Raw genomic sequence first — 19,806 nt, 5'->3', positions numbered from 1 at the left:
TAATGGGCAGGCAGGAGTAGGTTTCGTGATGAACAAGAAGATAGGGAGGAGAGTGGAGTATTTCAAAACGCATAGCGATAGAATCATTGTAATAAGGATAAAATCAAAACCTAAAATGACAACGATTGTTAACGTCTATATGCCTACAAGCGCCCATGATGATGATGAGGTAGAGTATGTATACGAAGAGATTGATGAAGCAATTAAACACGAAAAAGGAGATGAAAATTTAATAATAGTTGGAGATTGGAATGCAAGCATTGGAGAAGGCAAGGAAGGAAATATAGTGGGTGAATACGGGCTGGGCAAAAGGAATGAAAGAGGGGACCGACTTATAGAGCTTTGCACGAAGTATAATTTAGTAATTGCCAACACCCAATTTAAAAATCATAATAGAAGAATATACACTTGGAAAAAGCCAGGCGATACTGCAAGGCATCAGATAGATTATATCATGGTTAAGCAAAGATTTAGAAATCAACTCGTTGACTGCAAAACTTACCCTGGAGCAGACATTGATAGCGACCATAATTTGGTGATAATGAAATGTAGATTGGGGTTTAAAAACCTGAAGAAAAGGTGTCAGATGAATCGGTGGAATTTAGAGAAGCTTGAGGAAGAGGAGGTAAAGAAGATTTTTGAGGAGGACATCGCAAGAGGTCTGAGTAAAAAAGATAAGGTAGAAAATGTAGAAGAAGAATGGGAGAATGTTAAAAAGGAAATTCTTAAATCAGCAGAAGCAAACTTAGGCGGAATAAAGAGAACTGGTAGAAAACCTTGGGTTTCAGACGATATATTGCAGCTGATGGATGAACGTAGAAAATATAAGAATGCTAGTGATGAAGAAAGTAAAAGGAACTATCGGCAATTAAGAAATGCTATAAACAGGAAGTGCAAACTGGTGAAAGAAGAGTGGATTAACGAAAAGTGTTCAGAAGTGGAAAGAGAAATGAACATTGGTAAAATAGACGGAGCATACAGGAAAGTTAAGGAAAATTTTGGGGTACATAAATTAAAATGTAATAATGTGTTAAACAAAGATAGTACACCAATATATAATACGAAAGGTAAAGTCGATAGATGGGTGGAATATATTGAGTTATACGGAGGAAATGAATTAGAAAATGGTGTTATAGAGGAAGAAGAGGAAGTTGAGGAGGATGAAATGGGAGAAACAATACTGAGATCTGAATTTAAGAGAGCATTAAAAGATTTAAATGGCAGAAAGGCTCCTGGAATAGACGGAATACCTGTAGAATTACTGCGCAGTGCAGGTCAGGAAGCGATTGATAGATTATACTAACTGGTGTGTAATATTTATGAAAATGGGGAATTTCCATCAGACTTCAAAAAAAGTGTTATAGTTATGATACCAAAGAAAGCAGGGGCAGATAAATGTGAAGAATACAGAACAATTAGTTTAACTAGTCATGCATCAAAAATCTTAACTAGAATTTTATACAGAAGAATTGAGAGGAGAGTGGAAGAAGTGTTATGAGAAGACCAATTTGGTTTCAGGAAAAGTATAGGGACAAGGGAAGCAATTTTAGGCCTCAGATTAGTAGTAGAAGGAAGATTAAAGAAAAACAAACCAACATACTTGGCGTTTATAGACCTAGAAAAGGCTTTCGATAACGTAGACTGGAATAAAATGTTCAGCATTTTAAAAAAATTAGGGTTCAAATACAGAGATAGAAGAACAATTGCTAACATGTACAGGAACCAAACAGCAACAATAACAATTGAAGAACATAAGAAAGAAGCCCTAATAAGAAAGGGAGTCCGACAAGGATGTTCCCTATCGCCGTTACTTTTTAATCTTTACATGGAACTAGCAGTTAATGATGTTAAAGAACAATTTAGATTCGGAGTAACAGTACAAGGTGAAAAGATAAAGATGCTACGATTTGCTGATGATATAGTAATTCTAGCCGAGAGTAAAAAGGATTTAGAAGAAACAATGAACGGCGTAGATGAAGTCCTACGCAAAAACTATCGCATGAAAATAAACAAGAACAAAACAAAAGTAATGAAATGTAGTAGAAATAACAAAGATGGACCACTGAATGTGAAAATAGGAGGAGAAAAGATTATGGAGGTAGAAGAATTTCGTTATTTGGGAAGTAAAATTACTAAAGATGGACGAAGCAGGAGCGATATAATATGCCGAATAGCACAAGCGAAACGAGCCTTCAGTAAGAAATATAATTTGTTTACATCAAAAATTAATTTAAATGTCAGGAAAAGATTTTTGAAAGTGTATGTTTGGAGTGTCGCTTTATATGGAAGTGAAACTTGGACAATCGGAGTATCTGAGAAGAAAAGATTAGAAGCTTTTCAAATGTGGTGCTATAGGAGAATGTTAAAAACCAGATGGGTGGATAAAGTGACAAATGAAGAGGTATTGCGGCAAATAGATGAAGAAAGTAGCATTTGGAAAAATATAGTTAAAAGAAGAAACAGACTTATAGGCCACATACTAAGGCATCCTGGAATAGTCGCTTTAATATTGGAAGGACAGGTAGAAGGGAAAAATTGTGTAGGCAGGCCACGTTTGGAGTATGTAAAACAAATTGTTAGGGATGTAGGATGTAGAGGGTATACTGAAATGAAACGACTAGCACTAGATAGGGAATCTTGGAGAGCTGCATCAAACCAGTCAAATGACTGAAGACAAAAAAAAAATACACACGCATGCGCAAACACCGCAGTAAAATTATACGTGTGTGTACACACGCGTTTATATATGATGACTTATTATAACCGATTTAGTTGTTTTAGTACTGTCACCATTACCACGATTGTTAATATTTTCGTATAAACGTATAAACGTATAAACAATCGTATTTTTGTTTAAAAATTAATAAATAAATTGTTTTTATAAACATTGTTTTCTAATTTTCTGATTACTATATGGAAGGAGGCGCTAATGCAGTTTTTGTTCTGAAAGGATTAACAATTTTGGGAATTATTGATTATATAACAGTGATTTAATTAAAATCTTAATAATGAAATCTAACTTTTATAAGAAATGATTTATTAATTTTTTTTCCTTTTTAATTCATTATTATTCGATTTTCTGTAAAATACTTTTCACCGAACATTAATTGTTAAAATATAACCATACATCAATAATATATAATGTAATGTGTAATATTATTCTTATAATTTGAGTAGCTAGGAGAATAAACGTGTAAAAAGAAGATAAATAGATAAAAAAAACAAAAAAAGATGATTTTTTTTTGCGTGACAATATTATAATCGTTTCATAATAATTTAATTTAATATTTTATATAAAAAATGTCAAATAAAAATAATTGAATAAAAGTAAAGGAAAAATAAATGAATGAATTACCTGCTATAGGCGAATATTTTGCTTTAGAGTCATTGATTTTACGCGCCATTATGTCGGCTACTGTATCCTAAAAAATCTAGTTAATGCAACCTATCTACCTTCCTACACCTATATAAACAGTAAACTGAATGATAAATTATCATTACTGCAAACAACGCGCTCAGCCGGCGGTTTAACAAGAGAAGTCGTTCATTGGAATTCTTTTTTTTGTATTATTTTATGAAACACTTTTTTTACCTCAGGTTATTCGTGTTCACATCAAGGTTATATTTTGTTATTTAATATCAAGATTGTGTTGATATTATTATTAATTTTTCTTTTAGTGTATTCTCCTAGGAAAAATATTTTCTTAAAATAAAATGTTTTTTTTTTTTTATGCTTTTATACATAAAGTTAAAATTTTATTAGTTTCTTTTTGCTTTAAATTTTTAGAAATAAAAAATACAGATTAGACAAAGTTGAAGATTATTATAAAGTAAATGACTATGTTTGCTTAAAAAATGTATTTATATATATATATATATACATAATGCACTCGGTGGAATAAGAGAATAAAACTGGTGAACGGTGGGTGGCCATAAGTAGTAATTGCTTATAGAACTGAGAGAGACAGAGAAAAAGAAAACAAAGATAAGAAATGTAAGAGATCTCTGATTATGTAATTTAGCCAAATTTAAGTCGATTTTTATTCCTAATTACTATTTTCATTAAAATTTTATTTCAGGGTTGTTTCCTTTTTTCCTAAAAAAAGCGTTTAAATTCCAGATAAAAAATAGCTGGAAAAGTTGATGAACACCGACGTCAATTTTTAGGGTAAGGAATTAGTATTTAAGAATAAAAATAATATCTTTTAAAGTTTCCTGAAATAAATTTTCCCGTTAAATTAACTTTCTTAATTTTGTCTTACTTTTAATCCGATTAAAGTACATGCAAACAAATAAATTTTCATAACGAGAGATAATTACTAAAAACTAAAAAAACACGATTGACGAAAAAAAATGATAAAAACACTGTTCTGTTTGGTTCCATTGTAATTTTGTATTACACTAATAAATACCCCATTTGAATATTGAAAATCGGAAGATTGGTTGCGAAGATATTACATTTCCGAGTGATCTGTTAGATCGAGAGTGTACCTGAAGCGTGCAAAAGTTGGCCTTTACTAAAAAACGCCGGCCTCCGTGGCGAGAGTGGTAGCGCCTCGGCCTCTCATCTGGAGGCCCAGGGTTCGAATCCCGATCGGGCATGGCATTTTCATACACGCTACAAATCATTCATCTCATCCTCTGAAACAACGCCTGACGGTAGTACCGTTTGACTTTTGAAAAAATGGACTATTGTTTGCAGAGATATTATAAGAGCACTTACTAAAACAGCGCCCCAGGGGCAACTCGTTTGTTACCGGTTGATTGAGTTGGTTGGTCTAGCCTCGCAATTGGCGTTCATATCACCTCACCACTATAGCCTCACACGCAGTCCTCACGAGAAACCCATTATTGTTAAACAGATATTTTAAAAATTTATTTAATATTATTTTATTTAACGAAAATTTAGTTCTGTTATTTTTGTAATATTATTCGTTCGATTGATTCGAATCATTCAATTCAAACCCAGGTCACACAGTGATAGAAGTTTACAGTTGTAACTTCTATCATAGTTAATGGGTCACAGTAAACCGGAACAATAAGTAAATTGAATACAAAAAAAAAATTGCGTACAGAGAGGAATTTTCATTAAAATCCCTTATAGAGCTGTATATATATATATATATATATATATATATATTTATACATATCTTGTACAGTTTATATAAACATAAATATGTACGTATAAAGATGAGTTCAAAGAACATTGATAAAGTTTAAAACATAAAAAATAAAGAAAACACCAAAAAATAGTCTTAATCAATCACGCAAAGAATAACTAATCAAATAAAGAAACAAATCAAAGAACTAGCAAAAATAAGTGGCGAAACGAAATGAAGAATTTTGACGAAACACAACTACCTATCGTAGCCGATTCACCTCAAATTTCGGAAAAATTACAGATGTAATATATGCAGTCTCTTTAGGTACCTAACGTCCACATGTTAACTACAAGTCAGTTCACATGTTAATCTCATTTTGTATGTTGTACCGAATCGCCGTATCTATTCTCGAACGGTTAGCAATCACAAATAATCGTGTATTTCAGTATTTTTCGTAAACTATGAACTATTAAAACTAATTTTTTGTAGTTTTCAATTTTTCTATAATATATAATATATATTTTTCTATATATATATGTGTGTAAACCAATGGTAAAAATATTATTTTATTTTATTTTTTTTTATTAATTACTATTGGTTATTTATGTTATTATTTTTTTGTTAATTAAAAAAAATACTTTTTTTATGTTTAAATATTTATATTTATTAGTTCTCCTGTATCTATTGATTTTGATTATTTGTAAGACAAAATTCCCATCTAATATCGTTTTTGAAAGTTTCATATTTATAATTTTATTTACAACTGCCCTTTACAAAGTTAAAGGGCAGTTATATAAAGGGTAAAAACCCTTTATATACTGTTTACATTTTAACCTTTTAACCTTTAACGTTTTCTTTAGGTATACTTTAAATTATGATTTTTTTTAACATTTTTTTTTTTGTTGAATTTATTATAATAGATATTAATATGTCCTTTTTATTTTATTATCTAATAACTTTCAATTATTAATAATAAATAAATAGATAAAAATAAATAAAGCTGTCAACAATAAAAATGTTATTTATAGCATTCCGTTCAAACGTTTTAATGATATTAAAACTGGAATGTGCGTAATATATATAAAAACTAACCAAAATTTAAATAAATAATTTAAAGTTAGCCCGATTTAAATTATCAGGAACAAAACTTTTCATTAAATCAGGTACACATTGATCGGCGCCATACTATGGAGGAATAGACCTCAAAAATGGCCCCAGAAAGGTGTTTAAAGGAGTAAATTCTTCCAAACATCCCGACACTCAGCATTCTTCCACCATCTCCTCGCTTCCATTATTCTCCACAATATCAGGTACACATTGATCGGCGCCATACTATGGAGGAATAGACCTCAAAAATGGCCCCAGAAAGGTGTTTAAAGGAGTAAATTCTTCCAAACATCCCGACACTCAGCATTCTTCCACCATCTCCTCGCTTCCATTATTCTCCACAATATTTAACCTCTCTCCTTCTCGGTCTTACCCTGCATCTTCTTCCTTCCGGCTTTTCCAGCAAATAATTTTCTACTTGCTACATCATTCCGACTTTCCGATCCATCTAATTCTCTTATTTCACCTTTACGATAATGTCAGGTTTTCCAAACAGCTACTCCAGTCTACATTAGTTTTCGTCCTTTATTCATTTCTCTTTTTCCAGCGTTTCGACATTCACGTCTGCTCAGATTCCATGCGTGCCTTACAGGCGTTTTTTGACATGTACCCCAGAAGACACCCCATTAGATTCAGTGCGTTATTTCTGAATGACTCAACTTAATACAGGTGTGATTTTTGGCTGGATACCCAGCCTTTTGGAATATCTGGCAATGAGAGCGTAGTTAGCAAGGAAAAAGAGGCTTGTCTCCAGCCTTCTTTCGCTTATCCGTTGCATCGAACGATCTTGTCTGTTTTCTAAACAGGGTGGTTCATGATTAGTGGCAAAGTGTGAGGGATGCTAATATTGAAATAAATTTCATCCAATCAAGGAAACTGTGTCACCGTGGAGCTCCTCATGCAAAAATAACCGTCGAGAGGAGGTTGTTATTTTACGTTTGCGAATTGGGCATAGTAGACACACTCATGAATATCTGATGACGCATACCGATGCACCCGTTTGTGCTCACCGCGATTGCCTACTAACAACACACAGTATCCTTTTGATTGTGTCTTTTACGCGGCATTGCGTCGCAAGTTAATACTAGGGATACTTCGTTTTGCGCCCAGAAAATTCCCCTCTTTAATAGGATATAAATTTTCCCTAAAACCTGTTTTTTCCATCTTCGTAAGTGATGCTCCTCATTAACGGTATATGTTTCTGATATATATATATATATATATATGCCTCATAATAGTTTTATATAATTTAATATTCGTATTTTTTTAATATACTTTAATACTTTACACTTTTACTTAATAATCTACTTTTTTCGTATTTTTTGATATAACGTTTTTCAGAACATAATTGCGTATGTGTAAATCATTTCTTGTTTGTTCATCTTGACCTTTTTCTCCTCAGACAAAATTTCATCTATTTTTCTAAATTTATTAACCATTTCAAACACCTTCTCGCCCATATTTAAGCCTTAATCTCTCTTTACTACTTCCCTTGTCTGCAAATATCATGTACTTTTGTGTTCGCTATGTTTAGTAAAAGTTCTCCTTTCATAGCGCTAAAACCTCTCTATTAAGTCTCTTTAATTTCTAGTTAACATAAAATCTGTTATTTTCGAGATATATATTATCCCTCATAATTCCTTACTTCCCTTATTGGATAGGATCCAAAATTTAATTATATAATTTCCCCATATACAGGAATAATTCTATACGTTTTAGGGAACTATTTTGAATGTTCTGTGGCATGCATACCAATAAACATTTACATATATATAAATTCTGGAAGGGTTTTTTTTTGGGTTAAGAACCCTCGAAACATCGAAATATGAACAAAAAATTTAAAAAAATGAAATTTGTTTATACTAGTCAAAAAATTGTATTATATATATTTATTTAATTTCTATAAAATTGAATGAACTTTACAGACAAATGAGTTTTTCGGCAAATGATAAAGTGCCAATAAATTCTTACAAATTTTTATGTTAATGTTGGAGTATTATATTTCATTGTCTATGATGGATGTGAAGAATATTGTAAATGTATGGTATATACTGTCTCTTTTATATATATATATATGTCATTTATTTCAATAGAATAATTTAAAATAAGACTGAAAAACTGTGATGCTAACTAATTGTACTTCTGACTTCTGCTAATTAATAAACGTTTTTTTCCGCGTGACAAAACAACTGTGTAATGTACTATTTATAATGAATTTTTCCACAGTCTTTTTTCAAATAAACTTGTGCTGCTTTCTAGCGTTAAAAGAAATCACTACTCGTGTTTATATAAACGATTTCCTTAAATACTGCAGATCCCAGTGAGGCAGTTAAAACGTATTTGTTTAACATCGTTAATACTACAAGTGGGATTTAGACCCGGGAACCTAAAATCCCGCAAGTCATAAAAGGTTTTTAAAATAACCCTGCTGTAAAAATGTTTAATGCTATTAAAACCAGACTTTAATAACAATTAGGAACCAGTATTGATGATAAGTTTTTAAAATGCATTGTTCCGTTAAGATTGTATGGTTAAATTAATAACTTTTTAAATTTCTTAAAAATAAAAAAAAATATGTATTTTCTAAAGTTGAAACATATATTGTTTTTGTTATCATAAAAATATATATTTTATTGAAATATGTATCCGAATATAACATATTTAATTTTTTATGTAATACTATTTCTGAATTTGCGACGAAATTGAACAAAAACAATTACGTAAGTAAAATTTGAATCGAAAGTGGATCTTAAATTGTATATATTTATCTCTTCTAACGTAGCGATTACGTTATTAATTCATTAATATCGGTGTTGGTTATTATCTTAAGTAAGAAAAATATTAAATACGATCAAGATTTAAAACAGTCATTCAAAATATGAATCATTTTACAACGTTTGTCAAATTATACATTTTGCTTAAAAAAAAAAATCTCCGTCAGAGATTTTTGGTTTGGTTTGTTTGGGATTTCACTCGCCACTACCCCATTCGGTCGCCCTAAAACATACGACCAAATGTCTGTGCCACAAACGGCTACTGAGCAGTTTAGCGACCAGTATCCTAAGTAGCTCCTAGAACCTATCTAACATTGTAAGCGGACTAAGCGTGGTGCCACACACCACCGGCTTACGTGTCCCAACCGCTCACTTGTCATATATTTACTAAAATGGGTCGGCGCACCCCATCAGCTACTAAAAATATAGACGACAACAATAAATTAAAATATATTTCGTCTAGACAGCAGTTCGCTGCCACGCCTAGGTTGCTGAATGCCAGCAAGTACCTGTCCACCATATTAAAGCGCTTGGAGCCTTAATTGGCTGGTAGTCAGTCATATCTCTAGAGTTAGCTTCCCACAGCAGTGCGGTAGGAATCTTTTCTCTTAGGTAAACTACTGATGTGGGTTGAACAAAGCAACCGCATCAAGGAACTCTCACACGTTCCGACAGTGCGGCTATCGCCACATTGTTCACCGTTTGTGGGTGACCAATTTTCTTTCCCCTTGGCCTTTAAATTCTAGGGTGACTCGGTCTCTGGTTCACCCAAGAGCAGTGCAGTCAAATATCAGGTGTTCATTTGACTGGACCTCTCCGCAGACGCAACAGGTTTTTACAAAATGTTGTGTTAAAATAGATTAATGCTTATCAAGACATGGATCGTCATCTCGTATTACATTGTACAGTGCGTTCTGAAAGTCGCTGTGCAATATGATTTAGATTTATTTGGTTGTTTGTTCTTTCGGTGTTAAGTTTATTGCCCTGTGGGTTCGTTGGGCATTGCTCAGTAATAAACCAAGGTGTCAGTTGTTGAGTTCTGATAGAACGTGCTTTCGTAACGTGGTTCTTTCGTTAGAGGAACGCATTTTTATCGTTGAACACATCTCTCGTGAAGATAACAATCATACTGATTTAATGAAGCACAAGTTTTTTGAAAAGTTTTCAAATACTTCTGTTCCACACCGTAAAGTAGTTCGAACTCTTATCGAAAAATTTCAAGCAACAGGCTCTGTTGAAGACGCTGATAAAAGTAGAAGACTACATAAATTAAACGAATAAAAACTATAAGAAAAGAACTGAAACTTTTCCCGTACAAAGTAATGTTTGTTCAAGAAGTGAAACCTTCAGATCATGCCAAAAGACTAAATTATTGTAAATGTTTTAATGACCAAAATCCCGTAGGTATCCTCGATATTACGTTTTTACAGATGAAACCTAGTTTCATCTGAACAATCTTTAGACGAAACGAAAATTGGAGTTTGGGTCGGTGTGAGTAGAACGCGCATTGTGGGTCCAATCTTTTTTGAAAATGCAGTTAATTTTGATCATTATTGTACTCTTTAACAAATTTCATTAGTCAGTTAACAGAAGTGGAAGCAATCACGGTTGATTCCAGCAAGATGGCGCAACTGCGTACACAGCTAACAAGTCAATTACTCTTTTACGAAATGTCTTTGATGAAATAAATTTCGAGGGGCTTGTGGCCTGCAAGATCGCCCGATCTGACTCCCCCAGATTATTTTTTATGGGGTACAGGAAACAAGCAGTGCATCGTAACATACCATGCACGATTGACGGACTAAAAACCACAATAACGGCATACGTACGAGACGTTCCAGTAAATTAGCTTGTTAAAGTGGTTGAAAACAAATTAAAACACCTCCAGTGCTGGAGGAGATCATTTTCAATGCATTTTATAAAGTATTAGAGTTATTGTAATATCCGTTTCTATTAAATAATGAAATATAAAAAAAAGTAATAATTAGGAAAGTTTCATCATTACACTTTCATAATTCTAGTGCACGCAACTTTCCGAACACTCTGTATAACGTGAGATATCATTGTAGTAACTTCCACATTATCCTAATTTAACACCAGTTAATTTTTACACGTTTTCTTAATTTACGATAGTCTTGAAAGAAAAAAATCTAGGTAGTTAATTACTTCATAACTGATGCTACAAAGTAAATGAAATGCGTTTCTAGAAATGGTTCAACAGTTTTCAATTTTTTCTGAAGGTTTGGAAAAGCTCCAAATGAATTGATTATTTATTAACTTATTTCCTTAGAAGGAAATTTATATAATCGTAATTTATCAATATTTAATCGGTATAAAGATTTTTTCTAAATCAACGTATTTCGAGAACTTTACAAGCTACCTTGTAAGAATGTTTATATTGATTTAATAGGTTGTATATAAAACTGTTGTTTTCTGTGTGTGCACATACGAATATATAACTCACAAGTACATGAATGAAGTAGAGAGAGAAAGAGATAATTGGATTTTTGTATCGGCTATTTACTTTTTCATTTTATGTTTTATTTCAAATTATTCCTGGTAATAAACCATTATGGTTGAGAATAATTTTATAGAGTTTGAAAGCTTCAAAAAATAAAACTTTTATTGCATTATAGCGAAAGTACATTATGGTGTTTAGCTATTTTTATGACATATAATTTTTCATGTAAATTTCTTGAACGTTATTTAAAGATACCCAACTCAGTTTTATTGACTTTTGATCCTAAAATTATATTATAATACTGTATAGGCTAACAACAGTTTTATAAAATTGTTTGTGTACATACAAAAATATTTTATTCAGAAGAAATTATATTAATAAAGTTCTAATCAATTATGTTTGTTATTTTAATGATAATAATGTTCATCATGATGTTAAATTTGATTGTGAAACTTTTTAAGTGAAAGAAGTAAGCTCTTTTATTTATTACGACTGAGTTACGTAAGGATTGTTTAAAGATCATTTCTAATAAAACACCTGAGATATACAACCGTGTTTCGAAAGACCCTGATTTAGTGATCAGCACTGCCCCAGAAGGGTGAGAAAATGGTTACAAATAAGTCATATTTTTTAATGGATAAAAGTTTACTACACATTTAAAAATTTAATTTTTTAAGTTTAAATTCGCTATTTTTGTATATATTAAAAAAATTTGATGTAGAGAACACAAGACTTCCTTGTACGCCTATTAAATTAAATATACACATTTATATAAAATGATAAGTACATAAAATTTTATTTCATTAATAACTTCTGATCTTTTTTTAATTTTTTTTATCGTTATTGTATTTTTATTTATTGTAAAACTTTTTCACAATCAGAGGTTAATAATTATATAATTAAATAAAAATAAAAAAGTTAAAAAAAAAAAAAGGAAATGAAGTCGGATTCGAACCGATGTGCCTTCCTCTTGCAAGATCAAAATATATTTCATTAATTAAAATGTTATTTGGCTATATCTCTGCAACCAATGAATATAAGTACAACTTATGATGTAGCGTTGAAAAGCTCTCGATGAGGGCTTATTACTGCAGTTAAGAAAAAGTCCAAAATCCAAATTGTTTTGGATTTTGGGCATTTTTAGACACTTTTGGTTCTGTCAGTTGCAATCAAAATGGGAGATGCTTAACTAGATGTTACATACAACAGTCCTATATCCAAAATTCAACATCCTATGATTAATCATTTTTGAGTTACGCGAGTTACGTATTCAAGTACGTACAGACGTCACGCCGAAATTAGTCAAAATGGATTCAGGAATGGTCGAAATGAAAATTTCCGTTGAAATCTAAAAACCGAAATTTTTGGGATCGCAATACTTTCATTACTTCGTACAAGGAAGTAAAAATGGTTAGGTGTAGCGTAATTTATAAGTAGATTAATGAATCGGTACAAAAGTATTGAATAGTAACAGAGAAAGCAAATTAGTTAACCGATATAAGCATGCAATAGGTTTACAGGATAAAGAAAGGCTTCGTTCCAGTTCTATAGAATTAATTATTCCGCTAAGAGTATTGTTTTGAGATTAATATGTCATATAGGATCCTCTTAATTAAGATTATTTTCCCGTGCGGTTTCATGTAGGACGTTTTATAGTATAATTTGTATATTTATCGAATATAATTGTTATTTTCTTGTAGTAGATTACTTTATCATCGATGAATCTATATTTTAATAGGTTGCAACATCATCATCCTCCTGTGATTTTCGGTATCGTACATCTTTCTTCATTTTCTTATGCTGCCCCTTCTTTTGTCTGTATGAATCCCTCATCCTTTTTCTCTTTATTTCCATTTTTTCCTCTAAATGAAGATATCGGGTAATGAAGTGTGTCGAGGTACGGATTCTCTCCTGTGCACAAATATTACAAAGTTTGATGTTTTATCTTTTGTTGCTGTATCATTCTTGGAAATAGCGTTTATGCGTTTTTTTGTAACGGATATTCATAATTGTTTAATGATCGGAAGGTAGGGTTGCGTTCCGATTTTTTTGTACCATAGATACTATTACGATGCGGGGAGGTTGTGTTCAATGATAATATTGAATAATTATATTATTCTCCGTTCGCGATTCCCTTTTAGTATATTTTTTGAAGCCATTAAGGTGTTAGGGTCGAAGATGGTCCAACAGGAATGTGTCTTATGGGTTGCTAATTTTGGTTGTTATATATTATTTAAAAGGTGATACGTGTATGGGTTTGGCTGCTTTTGGAGGGGCCAGAGACCGAGCCACCAAGGAAGTTACAGGTTAAGGGGAAAATTGGCCACTCACAAGCGGCGAGAACCGCATTGTCGGACCGTGTGGGAGTTCCTAGATGCGGTTGCTTTGTTCAACCGGCATCCGTAGTTTGCTTAAGGGAAAGACTCTTACCGCAATGCCGTGGGAAGCTAACCCTGAGTATGGCTGACCACCAGCCAATTATTATGGCACTAAGCGCTATAAAATAGTGGACTTTCAGGCATTCAGCAACCTAGGTGTGGCAGTGAATTGCTGCCTAGACGAAATAAATTTTAATATGGATGTCATATATGTTTTTAGTAGCTGACGGGGTGCGCTTACCCATTTTAGTAAATATATGACAAGTGAGCGGTTGGGACACGTAAGCCGATGGTGTATGGCACCACGCTTAGTCGGCTTACGCTGTTAGATAAGTTCTAGGAGCTACTTAGGATACTGGTCGCTAAACTGTTCGAGGCTCAGTAGCCGTTTGTGGCGCAGACATTTGGTCGTATGCTTTAGGGCAACCGAATCGAGTGGTGGGGGGAGAAATGCCAAGCAAACGAATGGGTTTGGCTGATTTGGTTGGAGTAAACTAAAAGCAGGAATTTATTTGTGAATCCTAGTGAAGGCAGTTACTTTTATACGGATTTGAATACTAGATTGTGGATACCGGTGTCTTTTGGTGGTTGGGCTTCAATTAACCACAGGAATGATCGATCTGAGAGTGTATATTTCATTTACATTCATATCATCATCCTCATTCATCCATTGAAGTAATACCTTACGGTAGTTACGGTGTCTAAATAGAAAAAGAAAGGAATTTAGTTGTGAGAACTTCTTCTTTTAGAGTTTTCCCTCTGGGGTCATTGCTGAAGACAATTTCTACATGGATACAGTTCATCTTGATATTTTCGTTTTCTTAGTACGTTCGTTGAAATTTATATCCTTCTTCTACTGAGACTGAAATTTGTAATTTTGCATAAAAGGGATAATTTAGTCAAAAGATTTTATAAACCGTACGATCGCTAGGATATCGAATAAATAAAATAGGCACACGTAGTAATTATAATATATGGCCATTGTTATCAATTCGACTACATCATTACGGAAATAAATTGAATGGTTGTTACTATTTAATGTAATCCGTTCCAATATTCACATAATGTTTGCAATGGGAAAAAGATTTGTGTTTTAAATAGAAATATGGTCTTGATTCAAGAACAACAAAGTTATACCGTAAAACTATTTCAGACGTGAATGTAAATCTATATCCTCTAATTTTTAATGTTATTTCATCGATTTTTACTGGATGTATCCAAAACATACCCTTTTTTTTTTCTTGTTTAGCCTCCGGTAATTACCGTCCAGATAATACGCCAACGGATGAATGAGGATGATATGTATGATTGTAAATGAAAGGTAGTCTTGTACAGTCTCAGTTCGACCATTCCTGAGATATGTGGTTAATTGAAATTCAACCACCAAAGAACACCGGTTCCACGATCTAGTATTCAAATCCGTATAAAAATAACTGACTTTACTAGGACTTGAACACTGGAACTCTCGACTTCCAAATCAGCTGATTTTGGAAGACGCTTTCACCACTAGATCAACCATGTGGGTTTCCAAAACATACCCGGACTACTTTTTCTTATCTGTGTGGTTTGATTTCTAAAACAGTCTCCACCAAAGCAGAAAAATTCCAAATTCAGTATAACTATACTTTTTATACATCCTCAGAGTCCAGTCGATAGTTGTTTAAAACCAAAAGAGGATGCCTAAGAAGAAACTATACCCTTTTCACTGTACTTGATTACTTAAAAGGGATGATTATAGTTAAAAAGGATGTGTTACCCAGAAAGGGGTTTTAAACGGAGACAAGCAAATCTCAACCAAGGGAATTCTCAAGACGTCTGTTTATAGTGACTTCAGATATTAAAGAGCCACTCGAAAATAGAATTAAGTTTCATTAAGGAAGATTTCAACCACCCTAAGAATTGTGTTGCTTGTGGAAATATTTTCCTACTACAACCGTTCAGCTAGACCGCTATAGAAAATCACTGGATTTTTTGATGAGGCTACTTTCTCTTTTATTCCGAAATTAGAAATACAAGTGGCTATTTGTTTTTTCTGTTGTAATTATTGTAATTTTAATTATGTAGAATTAAACGAGATTTGAAAAAATTAATTTGAATTTTTTATTACGGTACTATACGAAAATTATAATTGCCAGAAGTAGAATCAAGGACTAGTTAGGATTCGTATTCAATTTGTGTACAATCTAAATAATTGATATAATATTAAAAAAATTAAAAAGGGATTTTTAAGATAAAAATAATTAATTAAATTGACGCTGATGAATTAATTGCAAGAGAAATTAATTGCAAACTAAGCCTTTGTTATTTTGTGGCTTATGGTAATTAACAAATTTTCACCAACTTAAATAATACGGTATTTTACAAGTACGTAATGCTTTACAATCGTACTCAAACGAAATAGCCTAGATAGGATTTGTTTCAATAAATACTATTTGTACATGTTTGGAATACACGTTTGTTTTGATATGTAATATTTAATTAAAATTGTTCTTTGTTAGTGTGTACGTGTGTGTGTGAGTGCGGGTGGTGTTTTGTTTATTCATTGTGCTCGTGTAGGTACATGTGTATAAAACATAAAGTCAAATGTGTGATACAATGATTTTAATAACATTACTTCTATTTCAGAAGTCATTCTGTCTTTAGTGTATTTTCTGTTATTTAGTTACAAATTTATCCAGTCTACACCTGCACTCACTTACAACAGACTCATACGCTGTATTGTATGTATCTATGATAGAAATAAAATAAAATAAAAGATTTAATTAAGTTTAATTTTCTGAAAACATTTTAATTTAATGTAGGAAAATTATTTTGATCCAATAAATTATGATTTTCATTGATTAATTATTGGTACGTTACTGAGATAGATGATAAACGTTGTAGGTATACAACGTTCGATTTTCATATCATACTGATATGAAAATCTGAAGTTTGGTTTGTTGTGGGTTAATCATCCACGCAAAAAACTACCGTACCGGTTTAAATGAGTTTTTTTTTTATTTTTTTTTTTTTATAGAAAAACATAGGCTACAAAAAAAATCAAATGATAATTTTTCAAAAAATAAAGAATTATGCAATTGAAAAAAAAAGAAGACTAATCATTTAGTGAAATATGTAATTTCTTCATTCAGCGATTATTGATGCACCAATTTGTTAAATTTGTTTTTTAATTTTCTTTCTTTTTATACTGACTACCCAAAAAAGGGTGTAATGTATTTAGAGAGTATGTATACATGTATGTTTGTTCCTTCTTAGCAGCTCAACGGCTTAACCGATTTAGATGAATGACTCCGCGTTCATCTAATACTCCGCGTTCGGTAACGTAAGGATTATGTTACCGCGAGTGTCATAGTCTATATAAATAAATTTAATAAAAATTTGAAAACAGGATTACTCTATTTAAAAATTACAAATATTATACTTTTTTCCTGTTTAGCCTCCGGGAATTACCGTTTAGGTATTACTTCAGAGGATGATATACTATGAGTGTAAATGAAGTGTAATCTTGTAGAGTCTCAGTTCGTTCGATCCTGAGATGTGTGGCTAATTGAAACCCACCCACCAAAGAACACACCGGTATCCACGATCTAGCATTCAAATCCTTATAAAAGTAACTAACTGCCTTTACTAGGATTTGAACGTTGGAACTCTCGACTTCGAAATCAGCCGATTTGCGAAGACGCGTTCACCACTAGATCAAACCGGTGGGTTTATAAATACTATTTTTTTTTTAACCTCCGGTACCACCGTTAGGTATTGTGCTTCGGAGGATGAGATGAATGACAATATCTGTAGCGTGTGAAAATGCCATGCCGGACCGGGATTCGAATCCGGGACCCCCGGATGAAAGGCCGAGACGCTACCACTCGCGCCACGAATGACGGCAAACAAATACTGTACTGTAAATTGTTTTCCGCACGGTCTTTAATTGCCCTATATTAATAATTATGCTGTATTTAAAGAGTAATGTTTTTTTGGTAGTTGTGTTTCTTAATTTTTAATATCTTTTGTTTTATAGAGATATATAAACTAAAAAAAACCGAACATCAATTTTTCGAAAAAAATTATTTTGAAATTTATTATTTTTATTTTATGGAATTTGGTTTCAAAATTTATCAATTATGAAAAATGTTATTTATTTCATTTTGCCAGTACTACTACAGCGATTTATTTTTTCTAAATCTAAATCTTTTTTCTATTTTCTTTCTTCTTTCTAGGCTACATTGTTATAACTACCCGTCCGAAACCGCAGTTAAATATTAACATAATATATGTTTATATTTTTCACATTATTAGTTAAGTGAAATTTGAAATATTTTTAATTTCTTGAACTCAGTTAGACTTTGATTTGAGTTAACTTTTCAATTACCTTTTTATTTTTCTTTTGGAAGCCTTTTACATTCATTCTTTTATTACTTAATTCTAATGTATGTAATTTATTTATTTGTCTAACGGTATATCATATTTTTTCTGATAAATATACGAATTAAAACGTTTTAAAAGTTTTCCCGGTGTGAAGGTTCTTTTACATTTCCTGTCATTTACTTTTTATATATATGTATTGTATTTTCCCCACATCCCGGTGCTGGAACACGGTCTTTTTGCATGCCATGCCTTAAATGAGGAGTCCCGGTGGGAACTCCCCACTGGGACTCCGGTCTTGACGCCTCGCCTCTAGTGGGGAACCTCCAAAACGATCCCTTACCGGGACTGCAGTCTTACATTCCCCTCAATGGAATCACAAAGGAGTCCTCACCGATCATTGAAGGTGGAAGACCGAAACCTCCCACCCCTCCCGGGTGGAGCTATCCCTCAAAGACTCCATGACGTTACTATGAAGCAGGTGGACCCGTCCTGCATCCTCGACCTCCGGGCGCATGACCGTACAATTTTCAGGATGTACATCGAGCCTCCTGCTTACAATCTTTACCTATATGGCCGGCCTGTTATTTACATGCATTGTAATATGTGCAATATGAAGGTACGTGGACTCAATTAACTGCTTCTCAATATCTTTAAAAATTATGTTACTCTGTTTATTGTATCTTGAAAGTTTGTATTGTAATTATTGTTTTAACAGCCATACCTCAAAATTATGTTAAAGTTTTCCACAGTTTGAAGAAGTGTCGTATTCTGTTACTTGTTATGTTTTCAGTCGATAATAACCTGTCTTGTTCACCTTAAAAAAAGACGTTACTCAACTGAATTTCATAATTCTTTTTTATTCTATACTGATCGTCTGACTTTTAACTTAATCTGTTTGATCCTTTGCCTTAAATTATTTGCTTTATGTATTCTATACTATTGCTTTCCCTGAAAATTTTAACTTCTCTATTTACTTCCGTTATTAAATAAACTAACATTGACTTCTTTACGTCTCATCATGATAATTGCTTACAGGTAACGTTTTTTATCATGTGTGTAGAGCAGTGATTCTCAATCTTTTTAGCTCTACGTCCGCCAAAAAGTAAAAATAAAAGAGAAAAAATAATATTTCGTAACCCCTAACCCCAACCCAATGAGACCAAGTTAAAACTATTTTTCCTGCGTTGATAGCGACGGTTATGAAAATACAAGTATAAAGTGTAACCCACCGGGTTGGTCTAATGGTGAACGCGTCTTCGGAAATCAGCTGATTTCGAAGTCGAGAGTTCCAACATTCGGGTCCTACCTAGTAAAGCAATCATTTTATACGGATTTGAATACTAGATCGTAGATACCGGTTCTTTGGTAGTTGGGTTTCAATTAACCACACATCTCAGGAATGGTCAAACTGAGACTGTACAAGACTACACTTAATTTACACTCATGCATATTATCCTCTGAAGTAATACCTGAACCGTAATTCCCGGAGGCTGAAGGAAAAGAAAAAAGAAGACGTATGAAGTGTATAAACACGTACGTGCTCCTTGTAAATTTGGCTGGGTGCATAATTCGCTATGAGAGCATCGTGTTCGAACATGCATATAAGTTTTAACACGTCA

The 19,806-nt window shown here is 32.6% G+C and overlaps 1 protein-coding gene and 1 long non-coding RNA gene across 5 annotated transcripts in view; one reads left to right on the top strand and one right to left on the bottom strand.

Annotated features, from left to right (window-relative positions):
- The window catches only part of LOC142330240 (uncharacterized), a 473,304-nt gene that overhangs the window by 83,311 nt on the left and 370,187 nt on the right, over positions 1-19,806 (top strand). The gene's annotated exons all lie outside the window — the stretch shown is intronic.
- Positions 1-19,806, bottom strand: part of LOC142330239 (aquaporin AQPAe.a-like) — a 133,191-nt gene that overhangs the window by 87,518 nt on the left and 25,867 nt on the right. For 3 of the 4 annotated variants that reach the window (XM_075375398.1, XM_075375400.1, XM_075375399.1), the window contains exon 1: positions 3,356-3,511. The exons of the other annotated variant lie outside the window; for it this stretch is intronic. In XM_075375398.1, the coding sequence (XP_075231513.1) occupies positions 3,356-3,404 (49 nt within the window). In that variant the 5' untranslated portion in view covers positions 3,405-3,511. Of the gene's footprint in view, positions 1-3,355; positions 3,512-19,806 lie in introns of those variants that run through there. 4 annotated transcript variants of the gene reach the window in all.

Source organism: Lycorma delicatula, chromosome 9 (genome assembly GCF_047948215.1).
Source record: "Lycorma delicatula isolate Av1 chromosome 9, ASM4794821v1, whole genome shotgun sequence".
Lineage (NCBI taxonomy): Eukaryota > Metazoa > Arthropoda > Insecta > Hemiptera > Fulgoridae > Lycorma > Lycorma delicatula.
This window is presented reverse-complemented; position numbering and strand designations above follow the sequence as displayed.